Here is a 16,536-nt window from a genome sequence, read left to right on the forward strand (position 1 = left end):
CCGTTGGGGGGACCAAAGTTTCGCTCACCCTCGGGAAAATGACCGGTATTACTCGCCTGCAACCTACCGCAGATGGCTCTACTTGTGATGTGAACCCACTTCATGACCTTCAAAACCTCCATCAACGCCTCCACTTGTGACGAAGAGGACACCTATTCAACTTCAACCGAAGCTGACGTGAATGCTGTAGGACATACACGCCTATGAATGCCGCAGGACATACACGCCTATGAATGCCGCAGGACATACACGCCTATGAATGCCGAAGGACATACACGCCTATGAATGCCGCAGGACATACACGTCTATGAACGCCCTAGGCCTATGAATGCCGTAGGACACGCCTATGAATGCCGTAGGCCTATGAATGCAGTAGGACACACACGCCTATGAATGCCGTAGGACACACTCGCCTACCCCGTGACGAGCCGGAGCAGCAACAGCCACCCATCATCCACCACTCGCTCGCACCGAAACCAACGACTTCTACAGCCACTTACTGTCGCTAATCGGCGCAGTTTTTACTACTACCTCTACAGATTCAGGGCACCTATTTAACATGTTTAGTATGTCATTTTTAGAGGGGGAGCCATGTACCAACCGTGTGTCACACAATTGTACATAATTCCTTTTGTATATAATAGGCTTGTATCTTCGCTCTTCCCTCGCACTCAAATGAACATGAAAATTCATGTCTGCTGTTTTGCTCTGAACATTGTCTGTCTCTCGAAAATGTTATGTCCTGTTGCCTTGAGGTTTTGTATATAAAGACAAAGCCGCCCACCACCCACCTCACCAATGTGACGGTGCCGAGTAAGGGTTGTGAACTCAAAGGCAGGATGCAATCAACTGAGTTATATATTAAGGAACAAAACCTCAAGGCAACAGTACATAACATGTTCAAGAGACAGACAATGTTCAGAGCAAAACAGCAGACATGAATTTGCATGTTCGTTTGAGTGCGAGGGAAGAGCGAAGATACAAGCCTATTATATACAAAAGGAATTATGTACAATTGTGTGACACACGGTTGGTACACAGCATTTATAGCTAACAGTCAACTATTTTGGTTTTATTTTCTCCCTTTCGGTGTTGAAAATGCTTCAAGTCAATTCTCTAGAGCAGTGTTTCCCAACCTTTTCCAACCCTAGGCGCCCACTGTTGCCATGTCTAAGCAGTCCAGTACCCCTTAATTATCTTAATTATTAATATCTTATTACTAGGTAACTAGAAGGATAAAGGAAGGTGAAGTGTACTGCTTGATCAATTTTATTTTTTTATTCCATAAAATTAACAAAATACCAATATTGTTTATAAAAGAAATAAAAAAAATATGAAAAAATTAAATTGCATGGATTTAAATATGTACAACTGGGTAATCAATCATACTGTATATACATCAATGTGATTTTTGCTGTTGTTTATATGCAAATAGTTTCTCAATTCGAGGCTTTTTGTTGGCCACAGCCACCCTCATATCATGAAGCAACCCAATTTGAGGTCGATTCTGGGCAGTTGCTTTGATTTGGAGCATGGTGGAGAAAGCCTTTTCACAGAGGTAGATAGTTGGAAATGGGATGATCATTTCCAGCGCTGCCTTTCCTAATCCAGGGTATGCTACCAACTGATCACACCAGAAACCTGACAGCAGTAGAGTGCGAAATTTTGTTTGATAACCCTTGTTCAGCTGTAGATTATCAGGTTATCATCATCATCCATATCTGACAAGAAGGGCTGCTGTATCCATTATGGAAATTAATGATGCATGGGCAAGTATTGTGCCATAGTGGTCTCTAGGAGTGAGAGGTGAGCAACAATATTTTCTACAAGCATTGGCTGGATTGTCTTGTCTCCATGTTTTTCATCCAGGATAGGAAAGCTTCCCACATTTCCTCCCTGAATTCGACGCTTCCACAGTGATATTTTCTTCTTGAAGGCTTCTACCTTCTCTGTACAATCAAAATTATTAGCAAACATGCCTTGCATGGACAAGTTGAGATCATTCAGATGAAAGAAAATGTCTGCCAGGTAGGAGAGGGAGAGAGAATGAAAATCTCGTCCTCAAAATTTTCAGCAAAATCACTCTGATACTCTCGGAGAAATATTTCAATCTCATCAGCGAGCTCTGCAATACGTGTCAGCATTTTTCCGTGGGAGAGCCATCGCACTTCATTGCGGAAGAGAAGCACCTGATGTTCACTTCCCATTTCCTCACAAAATAACTTGAACACTCTGTGGTTTAAAGCACGTCCCCAGATGTAATTGACAACTTTAAGACAGACGGACAGAGCTTCTTAGAAATGAGATGGCAATGTCTTTACCACCAATGCATGGCAATGGAGTACACAGTGCTTCGTAATGATATCTGGTACCCTCTCCTTCCCTAGAGCAGCCAATCCAGACTTATTCCCCAGCATGGCTGGGGCTTCATCTGTGCAGACTGATCCTACCTTCTCCCACTTGATCTGATGCTTCTAAAAGAATTCGTCCAATAGTCGGAATACATCTGCTGCTTTAATCGTTGTCTGCAAAGCCAAACAGAAGAGGAATTCATATTTAATATCACCATCTTTGATGTAACGGGTATACACAATCAATTGACTTAGGTTGGAAACATCAGTTGATTCATCCAACTGCAGACTAATGCGGGTAGGACTTGCTTGAATCTCCTCTACAATTTGGTCCAAGATGTCGCAACTCATATCTTCAACTCTTCCTCCAATGACATTATTGGACAAAGGCACATCCTTCAACTTCTTGGCTGCCTCTGTTCCCAAAATTAACTCAAACATCCGAATGGTGCATGGCTTAATCAAATTTCTCGAGCCGAATGCAAAGCCTTGGCACTAATGCACTGGTATGCCACTTCATATGGAGCTTGTAGAAGGGGTTTCTGCACTGGCTCGACTCCAAGTTGGGGTAGTGCACATTTCTTTTCATATCTATTCCTTTTCGCCTGCAATTCCTCGAGAAACTGTTCATATTCTGTGGTTGGATGCTTCAACTGGTGGTCTCGAAGTCTAGCAGGCTTCAAATTTGAGTTGCAAATGATAAAATGGCAAGTCATACACTGTGCCAGGCCTGGTCCTCCCTTATCGTCCAGGAGTGCAATGAAACCATATTTGACATATTCATCACTCCATTTGCGTATCTTTGGCATGGCAGATTCACATTAACCTGCAAATGAATGAAGAGGACGATTCTAGCAAAAAAGCAACAATGAAAGTTTTATAAATGTCATTAAGAAATAAAGAAAGAGACTCAGATTATCATTAAAACATAAAACCGTACGGTATTTTGACTGTTCAGATATGGCAACCCCAAAAGAGACTGCTTATTGGCGTAAACTAGTGAAAGGAGATCTGATTACTCTATTTTAAGGTATTTTTACCTAAAGTTGAAACCCTGCATGTGGTGTGTATGTTCCAAATGTGTGTATACATTGAAAACTTGTAAAGAATAAACGTGTGTGTGTGTACCTTACATACTGATGGCCAACTTCGTTTTATTACTATTATCATTATTCAATTCTCGCACACTTATACTTCTTACTTTTGACCAGAAACTGTCACGGAAAAGGTGGAATATTCATTCCAGATAAAGAATCAACATAAAACAACCAGTTAACTGTAATATATCTAATTCGGGAAAAATAATAAACGGAATGACAACATGCACACTGATTGAAAACATAGCCTACCTTCGTGCTACGAAGCCACTGGCCTCTGACACCAGGGTGCCAAGATTTTAGTCTTTCAACACTTAAGTATTGAAAAACGTAATCACTTCTTTTACAGATGATAATGTGAAGCGACACACTCGAGAGAGAGAGAGAGAGAGAGAGAGAGAGAGAGAGAGAGAGAGAGAGAGAGAGAGAGAGAGAGAGAGTTCTTCCCAATGGATTTAACAGTATTACTGGAAATCAAAGATAGTCTTAGATATGCCGACAAAACTCAAATGTGTAGGATCAGTACGGGTCTGTTGCACTGCTACTGAACAACTACAGTGCTATCCTACTGTCTGGCTGGCTGCCAATGGTCCCACAGTCTAGCCGCTCTCATGTCAGATACAAACGAGTACCAAACGGGTACTGCAGAACTGGTCACGCCTTGCTAGAAGGTGAATTTTAACATCATGTTTGTATCGCTTCTCAGCACCCCCAATAATTAATTTCAGCACCCCCCCCCCCCCACAGCACCCAGGTTGGGAAACGCTGGTCCCTAGGAGGATTAATACTACTGGAGATGCCCTGACTCAGAATTCTTTCCTGAACCCGTGAGGCCAGGGGTTTGGCCAGATTCACCCCTTCAAACTGTGAAATCTCGATCCCAAGTTAATCCTCCGACAGCGTACTGGTACTCAGTCTGTTTTACTCAGACCTTTATTTGTAGCTGATAACTATTTACTTGTGCTATTTTATTACCGATGGTCCCTTCCTGTAGTACTTTATTAGAAAAAAAAATAATGTTAAACTTGTTGCACAACTTACTGGTGAATCAGTTACAAACTCCTTGGAATAATGAACTACAGTAAAGTCGTTGACCTTTATAGCCGTCTTTGAATGACATTGAACACAGCTTGTGATAATCTCACAACTGTTGTTACTGATTTTTGCCTAAAGGCAGGCAACTGATTTTTTTCTTACAACCAAGAACAGCACAGGAAGGAGCCATCGCCAATGAAAGCACAATAAGGGTTACCGTCTCTAAACAAAGGTCTGAATAGAACTGACTACAAATTCCAATACAGTGACAGAGATTAACTTGAAGGATCAAGAACTGACAGTTCGAAGGGTAAAAACCTGGCTTCCCTTAATCCGGGTCAGGGCATCTCCAGTTATTTTTCCTCCAAGGCTGGTCCAGATAGTTGATGTAAGTAGACACAAGCTTTTTACAGAGTAAAAAATGTCATTATATACTTAGGGGAAACAGGGAAGGGTTTGGCTCCTGGAAGAGAAGAGGAAGGATCCATTCTTTCTCGTGCAATATACGTAAAGGTAAAGGGGTAATAAGGATAAGAGTTAGGTAATGGAAATAGAGGAAAGCCGAAAGTACGCCCTGTATTTTATTCCATTTAAAAATATGTATCCCATAAGATACGGGAGAAAAAGTCAAGCAACGGATTACGTGATATTTCACCTTTTGTGAACATTCAATTCAGTGTGTAACAAAAGAATTAAACACTTCGGAAAGTAAATAACGATTATTATTCCTTGCTGATCTGTTATATATCCTCGGAAATCACTCGTTTCAAGTTTTTCAAACCGTCTATCCTGCTAACAAAAGATATAAATATACTAATTGATAATAACAATCGAAATTGCGTTCTTGAAGGCTAATGAAATAGGGTTCCACTGTAGAACTCTTCTGTTACACTCGAATAAGGTATATATTATAACTTTTCACATTTATTTTATCATTATTTGAAAATTGTCATTACGTGAATAGTAATTGGAGAAGAAATAAAAATTTGCTATTCGACTGTCATTGACAGTGTCCGCCTCTCAAGATTTCAGTTCCGTCAAAATTAACTTTTAAAATACTCACACTTTCATATTTTATGTTTCTGGTGCCTTCTGCTGTCTCTTCTACTAACCTAAAAACTCTTTTATCTAGAAATTCAAAAGTCAGTCGGATAGATTAATTTATCCCAAAATAGCAACCTGAACTCAATTGTTTATTCCCTAATCTGTTTAACCAGTTTTTGTTTTGTTTTTATTGAAATTCATAGATTCTCATTCACATATTTGTTGTTCTACTATGAGGGGTGTAGTGGTCTTGGGTTGGCCTTCTGGTAAGCTAGTAATCGTTCAAATCACGGTGAGGAAAAGTGAAATTGATCTGGAATCACAAGGTAATCTTGTCGATATCACAACACCCTTTCCAATAACTACAGTGTATATAACAAAAAGATAATGATTTCTACATAATTGAATAACGGATTTATTTATATATATATATATATATATATATATATATATATATATATATATATATATATATATATATATATATATATATATATATATGTGTGTGTGTGTGTGTATTTATATAAACAAAATTAAAACAATGGGAAAATAGTTAACAACGATTATTTCACTGCTTAAAGTGCACATATTGTATCGTCTTTTCTTGGAATAGAAAAATATTGTAATTCAACTTCGATAGAATATAGAATGCAATGAAAATTGATTAAGAACAATTAGAAAATATAATGATAATCTTATGTACCTCAGATATTAATAATATTGGTATGGAAACAAGGAGATCCTTAGGGATAATACTACACCAATGTTTCGTCTGACATTGGTGATGTAGGCAAATTATCAGGGACGAACCCATGCCAAGTAAACAATATAAGCTTGGTTACAACGAGTAATTTTAGCATAATCTCCTAATAAATCTAAAATCTATATAACTAAGAACAAATTTCACAATACCCTGTATTGTAAGCAAGTATATAAAGAGTGACATAACTCCCGACTTAGTCTGGAATTTGTATTTCTAAGAGAAATTGCATTATCCTGCCTTTTCACCAAGATTAGTACGAGTGACGACCACAATATCTGAATTAGTCTGAATTTATATTTCTTAGAGATATTTTTAACAACAATCAGTATTTTCAGTAATTTTACAACGAGTAACTTTGACACAATCTCCTAATAAGAGAAAAAAATTACTATACACCTTATTGTAAGCAAATTTACAAAGATTGACTTATCCATAATTACATTATTAGTCTGAGATTTATATTTTTGAGAGAAATACCTACAATAATCAGTATTTTCACCAGGCTTATAACAAGGGACTTGACCACAATTGCCTAATTAGTCTAAAACATATATTTATAAGCGAACATATTACAATACCCAGTATCGTCAACAGGTTTACAAAGACCAACTTTTGACCATGACATTAGTCTTAATATGATTCATTGATGATTTTTATGGGCTATTCTTAACAAATTATCTTATCTGGAGGAGCCTCACAGACGCTAGATAGATTAAAAAAAGAAAAATGAAGAAAAAAAAGTATCTGTAATAGAACAACTTCATTTCCTTATTTATGGATTCTATGAATACAGCTTCGCTAAGGCTTGACCTTTGATATAACACCTACTTGCATATTATTTGTTGCAATTACTAGAGCCCGATACAAGAATAATCTACATAAACATTGAATACTAATTGTTACTCATTGCATAGTTTGATTTTATAGATATCTATGTAAAAACATTGAAGATCCATAGAAAACAATAGGTTTAATAGTAAAAAAAAAAAAGGGGGGGGGGTCCTTGTGTCACCCTCCGAAAATATCTTAGTTTTGTCCTCCTCTCACCCCTATTGCCACAGGAGAAAAGCAGACCACAGAAGATATTGTCAAATGAAACGTAGTTACGAAATAGCTTTTTATTTCATTTCATGGCAATTTGTATATTGGTCTAGTTTTGGGTGTAGCTAGAATACCTCACATCTCTGCCATTTTAACTTTACCTTCTTCACATGTTAATACTTTCTTTTGTTTATTTTGTATTAGGCCACTGCACGTTTATAGGAAGTTTATTAGCCTAATAGTAAATTGCCTTGACTAAGCCCTAAAATTAGCTCTTTATGGAGTAGAGCACAAACTTTTTTTTATCTTTATTGAATTGGTGCTTCATCATTTAATCAGTCATGGTATAATGACTGTCTTTGAAGAAAGTCAGCAAGTCTTTACCTATAACGATGATGTTACTGTTCATACTACTGACACCAATTTTCTGCTCCACATAACACGAAGAGAATAACTCCAACAAGTTGAACTATTGAAGAAAAATATTTTTAGAAAAAGTTTTTTTTTAATAACCCACAAATATTCTTTCTCTCTCATTACTTCGTTGCCTAAACCCTTTGCGTGGTGAATTTTGTGAACTAAATACACGCAGAGAATAATCCCAAAAAAAGTTGAACTATTAAAGAAATAGCTTTCTAGAGAAAGTTTGCTTTAATAAGCCCCATATACTCTTTCACTCTTATTATTTCGTTACTTAAACACTTTACGTGGTGATAATTTTCAATTTATAGCTCTCTGTTTTGAGAATTCTCATTCAGAATCTAATTTTAAAAGCGACGATATTTCTACATGGAACAAAGAAAGGAGTTCATTACAGTTCTTGTTCCTTCCATTACAAGATTTTTCTAATAAAAATTTGCTTCCTTTCTTTTATCAGTTTTGCAATTTGATATTATTCTTTCATCTTTATTTAACGTGCTCTCTCTCTCTCTCTCTCTCTCTCTCTTTCTCTCTCTCTCTCTCTCTCTCTCTCTCTCTCTCTCTCTCTCTCTCTCTCTCTCTCTCTCTCTGCTCAGTCTAGATAGAAAATATAATTAAGTTGAGACAAAATCTGCAAATAGAAGAAGAAGAAGAAGAAGAAGAAGAAGAAGAAGAAGAAGAAGAAGAAGAAGAAGAGAAAATGAACAGGATATGTGTAAGGATGCAGAGGAAGTCAGTGATACAACATATGATGCCATTCAACAACATACTTACGAAAAAATAATAAACCCGAGAGACTCTACCCGGACCTACGTACTTTTAGGGATGAGCAAGGAAAAAAAAAAGAAAGAAAAATGTAGTCTGCAATTTACTGAAAAAAGGGAATTGCAGATTTGGCGAAAGATGCTACTACAAGCATCCAAAGATATGCAATGATTATAAAATATATGGTAAATATGCATATTTAGAGGGATAGGCAGCCAAAAATACGCATATTTAGAGGGACATGCAGCCAAAAATATGCAAAAACCTGAAAGAAGGAAAAGGATGCAAATTCAACAAGAATTGTCGAAATATGCATCCTGCAGCCATGAATAAAACTGAGAATACTCAAAAGCAAACAGAAAAAAAAAGAAACCCAAAATGAAACAAAAAAGAAACAAAAAACAAGCCAAGTATATACCTTGCTATGTACAAAAAGCCCCCAGATATGATGCCTTTCAACCCAAATATGCACAATTAGATCCCAACTACAAAGAATGCAACTATAATGACAGTGGTTGGTGCAGATATGCGGATAATTGCAGCTATACACACAAAAATAAATATGAAGGTGAAAGAGCAAATATAATAGAAAAGTTGAATTTTTTAATGGCAGAATTCATGGAAATAAAGAAAAGAACATCATATCAGAACAGGAAGGAAGCATGGAAGAATACTTATTATTATCAATATTATGATAATGGGGATGAAACACAGACCATCATAATGATGAATGCAGTGTTTAGTCACGAGTAACTCTAAAAGGAAGATAGAGTTCTTAGAATAATCAACCCAAAATGAAAAATTATATATATCAAATATAGGTGAAACATGGTATTCCCAAGAGACTGGCAGTGATGACCAAATAAAGGGTTTCAGAACTAATAGGAATCAAGGGGGAACTGCAATATATGGAAAACACAACACAGAATGTGAATTGATTGCGGTAGAATTTGAATATGAAAAACTAGTGAATATTGTAGTTTACAGAACCCAAAATACTAAGGAGTTTGACATAATAATAGAAAAAATAGATGATATATGTATAAACCATAAAGACTGGAATGTACTACTATCCGGAGATATTAACTTTCCTTTCGTGGATTGGAAAGAACGTATAGAAGAAAGTGGTCCTACATATACAAATAAATAAGAGAGTAATAGTAGAGCAGAAAATAAGAGGCAATTTGTAAAGCTTCAGGATATGCTATTAGAACATAATATGCAACAAATAAGCCACATTCCAACAAGAAAGGAAAATGTCCTAGATTTAGTATTTGTAAATGAGGTGAATTATGTTAGAGATAATAGTGTAGAATACGGGTATTTCACACCACAATGTCATAGAGTTAATATTCCATTCCAAAGCAAGTGAACGCAGAGATAAACAAAGCACAAAACTATGGGAAGGATATGGAAAATATAATTTTTATAGTAATAATATAAAATGGTCAGAAATAAATGAAGAATTGAACAAAGGTTGGAAAAATGTACTCATAAGTGATAATATACAGGTAAATACAGATATACTGTACAATATACTGGAGAAAATTGTTGAAAAATATGTACGAAAAAAAAAAAATAAACATCAGACATGCATACCAAGAGGCAGAAGGATCTTATTTCAGAAAATTAGAAAGTGGAAGAAAAATCTTGCATAAGAAAAAATGTATGGAAAATGATGGAAATAAAAAGTAAGACAGAAAATGCAGAACAAAAGATTATACAATCGAAAGTAAATGAAAAAATAGAGGGACTCTAAAGAAAGGACACTTCAAAATATAGAAAAAACAAAGTACTTTACTACGATGCAAAAAAGATGAATAAAGGGAGATTACAAATAGACCCTCTAAGAATTGAAGGACGGTTAGCGAATAAAAAAAAAGAAATATGTAACATATGAGCAGAAAAATATAAAAGTGAATCCACGGCAAGTATTGCGAATGAGAATAATGAAACAGCAATGAGAGAAGAAAATATTGAACATCTAACTGATATAGATATTAATGAAGCAGATATTGTGCAGGCCATAAGCGAAATTAAAAATGGATCGGCGGCCGGACCAGATGGAGTTCCAGCGATTTTGTTATAAAATACTGCACACACTATTGCGAAGCTGCTTGCAATACTGCTAAGACAAAGTGTAGATATGAGCGAGATATATGTTAAACATAAATTAGCATATATAAAACCTATTTTCAAAAGTGGATCAAGACTAGAGGCAAGCAGTTAAAGACTTGTTAGTCTAACATCACATATTATGAAAGTGTATGAAAGGATGATAAAAAAGAAAATAATGAATCATTTGGTTAAAAATAATTTATTTGATATAGGTCAACACGGTTTTGTGCCCGGATAAAGTACACAAACGCAACTGATAGCACACTATGAAATCATATAGAAAATATGATAAATGAAAAAGACACAGATGTGGTATATCTACATTTTGCAAAAGCCTTTGACAAGGTAGACCATAATATATTGGGAAAAAATGAGAAAGCATAATATTGTGAGAAAGATAGGAAAATGGGTAAAAGAATTCCTGCAAAACAGAAAATAGTGGCTGCAAATGACGAGAAATCAGATGAAGCTCAGGTAATATTTGGCGTGCCACAGGGTACGGTATTAGCTGCATTACTGTTTGTTATTATGATCTCAGACATAGACTGCAATGTTAAAGACTCTGTAGTGAGAAGTTTCACCGATGACCTAAGAATACGTAGAGAAATTACTTGTGATGAAGATAGGAACTTTTTACAAACAGATCTAAACAAAATATATGAATAGACGGAGATATATAGAATGGTATTGAACTCCGATAAATTCGAATCAATAAATTATGGAAACAGAAGGAATGGTATATGCATACAGGGGACCTAATAACGAGACAATCACAAACAATGAATCAATTAAAGACCTTGGTGTAATGTTAAACAGGAATGTGGTATGCAACGACCAAATAACAACACTGTTGGCTAAATGTAAAGCAAACGGGAATGCTATTCAGACACTTTAAAACAAGAAAAGCTGAACACATGATTATGCTTTACAAAACTTATGTACGTAATACACTTGAGTACTGCAATGTGATATGGTACCCATACTACCAAAAGTATATTGTACAAATAGAGTGTGCATAGCTCCTTTACTGCTAGAGTAGAAGAAATTTAGGACATTGACTACTGGGAAAGACTACAATTTTTATAATTGTACAGTCTAGAAAGAGAAGAGAACGCTCCTTGCTAACACAAAAATGGAAGTAAATGGAAGGAATTGCTGAAAACATCATGGAGCTTAAAATATCAGAAAGAGCAAGCCGAGGTAGACTAATAATGCCCAAAACTGTACCATTAAAACTAAGGAAGGCGCACAGGACATTAATCCACTACGCACCAGCATCGATAATGCCGTGACTATTTAATGCGCTGCCAGCTCATCTAAGAAACATATGTGGAGTGAGCGAAGATGTGTTTAAGAATAAGTTCGATAAATACCCAAGATGCATTCCAGACCATCCAAGACTGGAAGATGCAAAATACACCGGAAGATGCATTAGCAACTCTCTGGTGAATATACAAGGTGCCTCACACTGAGGGACCTGGGGGAACCCAAACATAGAATAAGGTAATAAGGCTCTCTCATTAACATACGATCATCTTTTGGGTTCTCTCTTATACTGTAGTAAATATCAAATCTGTAATGAAAAATAGATAATTTATCTTCTATATTTATAATGTGTAGAATTGTTAGGTCAGTGAACTTGAACAAATTCCAAGTAATAATAAATATGAAAAAATAACATCAAGTATATACTAACAGAAATGATGATAATAAATATGAGAATGTTAGAAATTATGAAGTTGATCAGTATCATGCTGTTTACGGAGATATTTGGCTTACCAACGTATTCGATAAAAATACAATGTCATCAATTATTTTTTTTTCTTTTTTTTTTACGTTGAATGGCTATTTGTCTTCCTTTTTAGAGGTGTAACAGTAAAATCATTTACCTGGACTCTTATTGATATACGCAAGAACATTTTTTATAGTACTTAAATCGCCCAGATAGTTAAAACAAGTAGCCACCAGCCTTTCACAAAATGAAAAAAGTCATCATTTGCTTTGGGGAAAAAGGGAATGGTCTGGCTGCTGGTAGAGAGAATGGGAGGTGATTACCTTTATAGAGAAACCATTCTGTCTCGTGCAATATACGTAAAGGCCTTTAGATATACTCGCAGAGGTCGGCTCGTCAGCAAGCGAAAATACGTTTCTTCTGCGCATGACATCACACCACGAGCAGTCTCCCCTTACAGTACCAACTCTGACAGGTATACGTAGACGATGCAATGATACCTTTCCAAAATTACTTCTTCAGATTTTTTTTCTTCTTTTTTAAAGTGCAGAAATTCCACATGGCAGATCATACATCAAAGTTTTATGATAATCATGCAATTTCCGGACACGGTGGCCGAAGTTTGACCTGACCAGAGATGGTCTTACTTGATCTCTGTAACGTTTATCAACTTCTAGCAGCCGCACCTTCCATTTGTGCTGTATTTAGATGTCATAGTATCAAAAAATAATAATAATATTATTCGATATTTTAGCTTCCCAAAAGAATAAAAAACGAAGGAATGGCGCATGCTTGCAAATGCGCAGACCATGATCAGTCCATTTCAAAGCAGAGGACTATGCTGATGTCATTGAAAATTTACTTCCAAAAAAAAGTTAATGGCTAACCTTTCGTTATTGTATGGAGAAAAGTAATTGGGACTAATTTATTTATGTATTCCTTAGTGGTTATTCATCTATATATCATTATTATTATCAGTATCATATATTTATGATTTACCAAGCTATAATCCTAATAGTATATGCAAAATGTTAAAAGCCAGAGTGAGTCTCCAACAGTGAAAGAAACCCAGTAAGATTCTTCATTTCACATAACATTACCTGGGCTCTCATCTTGAGTACTCGCTTTATGGCTCGTGCATATATGTTCTTTTCCTTTTCAGGTACACTGCTACCAGAAACGAAATTGCTGCATTTCATATTTTATGAAATCAGAACGACAATTCCTATAATTAAAGAACAAAAAGCTTGATACTTTTTATATATTTAATGGTTACCTAAGGGTGCACTAAACCGAAAAGAACATGAAAGAAATCTTTTATTACAAAACTTAATATTTCCATGATTTTGACATTCTTAAATAGTATGGAAAATCTATTTGAGCGCTTATCATAGCTTTTGAAGGTGTTTATAGAGACAGCTGTAACCATTTAAAATGTGGGCGTGACGCTTTCGAATGTATGCACCTGGGTAAAAAAGATTGTATTTCTTTTTTACAATTGCTAGTTATGTCTGGGGGTCTCTGACATTTTTTTATTCTCAGTAGAACCACTAGCTGAATAAAGTCCACCATACACTAACCAATTACAGCCAGGGAAAGTAGTAGCATCGCAATTTCCTTGAAGAACGGTTGTTGTAGTGTTGCTCCTGAAGTGATCTGTTATTTATTGTTATTCCCGCTTTCTTTGGCCTTTTTTTTTTTATACTTTCGCATATACTATACACTAACCATAGTAAAACTTAAACATGGAATCCGACAATTCATACTGCCACAGGGAAGTTCGGCAAGGAAGCAAGTGAAGTTATGGAAAAATATGATAAAAAAGAATTTGTGATTTTATAAGAAAAGAAAGTAATAAAGAAGAGGAAAAACAAGAAAAATAAGGAAATTTTAGGAAGAAGAACGTACTATTGCTGAAGAGGGAAAGACATGCGGTCCCGAAATAGAACCACTTTCTCACTGCCATTTATTTTTTGTAGAGGAGTAACAGTGATCAAAGGGAAGGCACCCACCCACTAATGGATCAAAAAAAAAAAAAAAAAAAAAAAATTAATGATTTTATGCTTTAAGGACAACTCAGCAGGTAAGTAATTTGCCGGCAAAGATGCTAATATGAAATCAAACAAAAATTACAGCGGTGCCTAAAAGTAACCTCATGGTAAGTTGGAGCTTATAATTAGTTGATTTTTTTCACAATAATTCATTAGCTACCCGCAGTATCATTATGTGTTTTAGAGTTTTATGCCTGGAAATCAAGTTTCAAGAAACAAATGAGTGTTACAAGTATTTTCGAGCTTGAAACTTCCATAACCAAAAACTAGTATATTTTACTTCAATTATTCATAAAAAAACCATCCTTGTCATATATTTACTTGAAACTCCTCGTGGATGTTGATATTTGTCGTAGATGTTTAGAAATTCTATTTTTTTTTTATTAATTTACTTTTTTTTATTTATTTATTTTTTTTTTTTTTTGCAAACTGAAAATTGATGATGTCATTCAAAATCAAATAAAAAAATCCTAGATTTCCATGACATCATTCTGGGGAGCCATCTTGTGAGACGGGTATTTTATTATATCTTGGGAAATACCAGAAGAAAAAAACAAACAAAAAAATGTACTGATATTGTTTTATGTTTAAGTACATCCATGACAAATTGCGTGTCTCTAGCACAAATAATAAAGCCAGTAAGATATATCTACTTTATTTATATATAACATCACAGACCTTTTATTTTATTATATCGTGCAGACATAATATTTGGAATCGTATTAATATGATCGACGAACGTTTCAAAATATCAGATTCTTTTTTTACCAATTTCTTTTCTTTTCTACTTTTGGTTTGGCACCCACTTAAAGGCAAAAGGGGATCTTAATTTAGCAGTCTAATGCAATTGACTTCTCGTAATCTAGGTTTTCACAGACGGTAAAATATTTCAGGAAAATAGTTGAAGGGAAGAAATTGCTCAACTTCTAACTTACCATTAGGTTGAAAGGGTTTGGCACAGCCTCTTCCTTCAGTGCACGTTGATTTTTAGGGGATTTTCATATTGCAGAAGTCGGTACATCCTGTCATTAGCATATTTCTCTGCTTCAAAATGGACTGAACTAATCAAAATATGCTTCCAGTTAACCTCGTCTGCGCGTTTGCAAACATGCATCATTTCTTCTTTTGGGAAAGTAAAATATTGAATACCCATATAAATGGTCTTTTTGCTATTATTATGGCTTTTAAATACAGCACAAACGGAAGGCATGGCAGCTAGAAGTTAATAAACGTGATAGAGAGCAAGTAATACTATATACCTCTAGTCAGGTCAAACCTCTGGCACCGTTTCCGAAAATTGACGTCACCAAATCTCCGCCCACATGCGCGTAGCTCTTAATTGAGCCGACCTCTCAGAGTATATTTAAAGGGCCTTGAGTGAAAATAAAGGGGCAATAAGTGTACGAGTAAGGTGATAGAAATAGCGGAAAGCCGAATTTGCGTCCGGTATTTTATCCCATTATATAAAAGTCCCATATCAAGACACAGGGAAAATGTGGCCAGAGAAAAAGCCAAGCAACGGATTATGTGATATGTCACCTTTCGTTAAATATTTAATTCATTATATACCTTAAAAACCAACATCTCGAAAAGTAAATAACAAGTATTATTCCTAGATGATCCGTTCTTTAGTAGAATATCTCCTCAATAATACCTCGTTCCACGTTTTGTAAATCCGTTTATCCTGCTTATACACACGTGAAGATACCATTTGTTAATGATAATCATCTAAATTGTGTTCGGTGGGTTTAATGAAATCGGTTTTTATTGGAGAATCATTCTTTTAAAATCGAAAGAGACATTATTTGCTGTTCTTAAACTAATGGGCATTCATAACCTGATGGCTTTCCGGGGTCACATTCCCCAATTCTGTACTTCAGATAATATTGTCATGAATACAAGGAGAGCCCTAGTGATAATACTAAACCAATGTTGAGTCTGACATCGGTTCAGCAGGCAAATAATAGGGGCCGAACTCAAGCCAAGTAAACATTATCAGCAAGTATAAAAAGAATAACTTTAGCACAATCTCCTAGTCTAAAATTTATGTTCATAAGAGAAAATCTTACAATAACCCGTAATATAAGAGAGTTTACAAAGAGTGGCCTGACGATTATTC

At 35.5% G+C, this 16,536-nt stretch overlaps 3 protein-coding genes across 3 annotated transcripts; all 3 read right to left on the minus strand.

The window, feature by feature from the left end:
- Positions 1-1,755: 1,755 nt before the first annotated feature.
- On the minus strand, positions 1,756-2,207 carry LOC137651702 (protein FAM200C-like). The gene is made up of 2 exons (XM_068384921.1): positions 2,084-2,207; positions 1,756-1,949 (listed from the first exon to the last, which is right to left on the minus strand). The coding sequence occupies exons 1-2, from the start codon at positions 2,205-2,207 to the stop codon at positions 1,756-1,758; spliced, it is 318 nt and encodes a 105-aa protein (XP_068241022.1).
- A 267-nt stretch (positions 2,208-2,474) lies between these two features.
- Positions 2,475-2,792, minus strand: LOC137651703 (protein FAM200C-like). Its single transcript, XM_068384922.1, has one exon. The coding sequence runs from the start codon at positions 2,790-2,792 to the stop codon at positions 2,475-2,477; it is 318 nt and encodes a 105-aa protein (XP_068241023.1).
- Positions 2,793-2,812: 20 nt separating this feature from the next.
- LOC137651704 (protein FAM200C-like) lies at positions 2,813-3,160 on the minus strand. The gene has a single exon (XM_068384923.1). The coding sequence runs from the start codon at positions 3,158-3,160 to the stop codon at positions 2,813-2,815; it is 348 nt and encodes a 115-aa protein (XP_068241024.1).
- Between the last annotated feature and the right edge of the window lie 13,376 nt (positions 3,161-16,536).

Source organism: Palaemon carinicauda, chromosome 13 (assembly GCF_036898095.1).
Source record: "Palaemon carinicauda isolate YSFRI2023 chromosome 13, ASM3689809v2, whole genome shotgun sequence".
Lineage (NCBI taxonomy): Eukaryota > Metazoa > Arthropoda > Malacostraca > Decapoda > Palaemonidae > Palaemon > Palaemon carinicauda.

Coding starts and splice junctions, on each gene's coding strand:
- LOC137651704 (XM_068384923.1), bottom strand. CDS start 3,160: ATGCCAAAGATACGCAAATGGAGTGATGAATATGTCAAATATGGTTTC.
- LOC137651703 (XM_068384922.1), bottom strand. CDS start 2,792: ATGTTTGAGTTAATTTTGGGAACAGAGGCAGCCAAGAAGTTGAAGGAT.
- LOC137651702 (XM_068384921.1), bottom strand. CDS start 2,207: ATGGGAAGTGAACATCAGGTGCTTCTCTTCCGCAATGAAGTGCGATGG. Junction 1,950..2,083: donor ATTTCTCCGAGAGTATCAGA/GTGATTTTGCTG, acceptor TTGATTGTACAG/AGAAGGTAGAAGCCTTCAAG.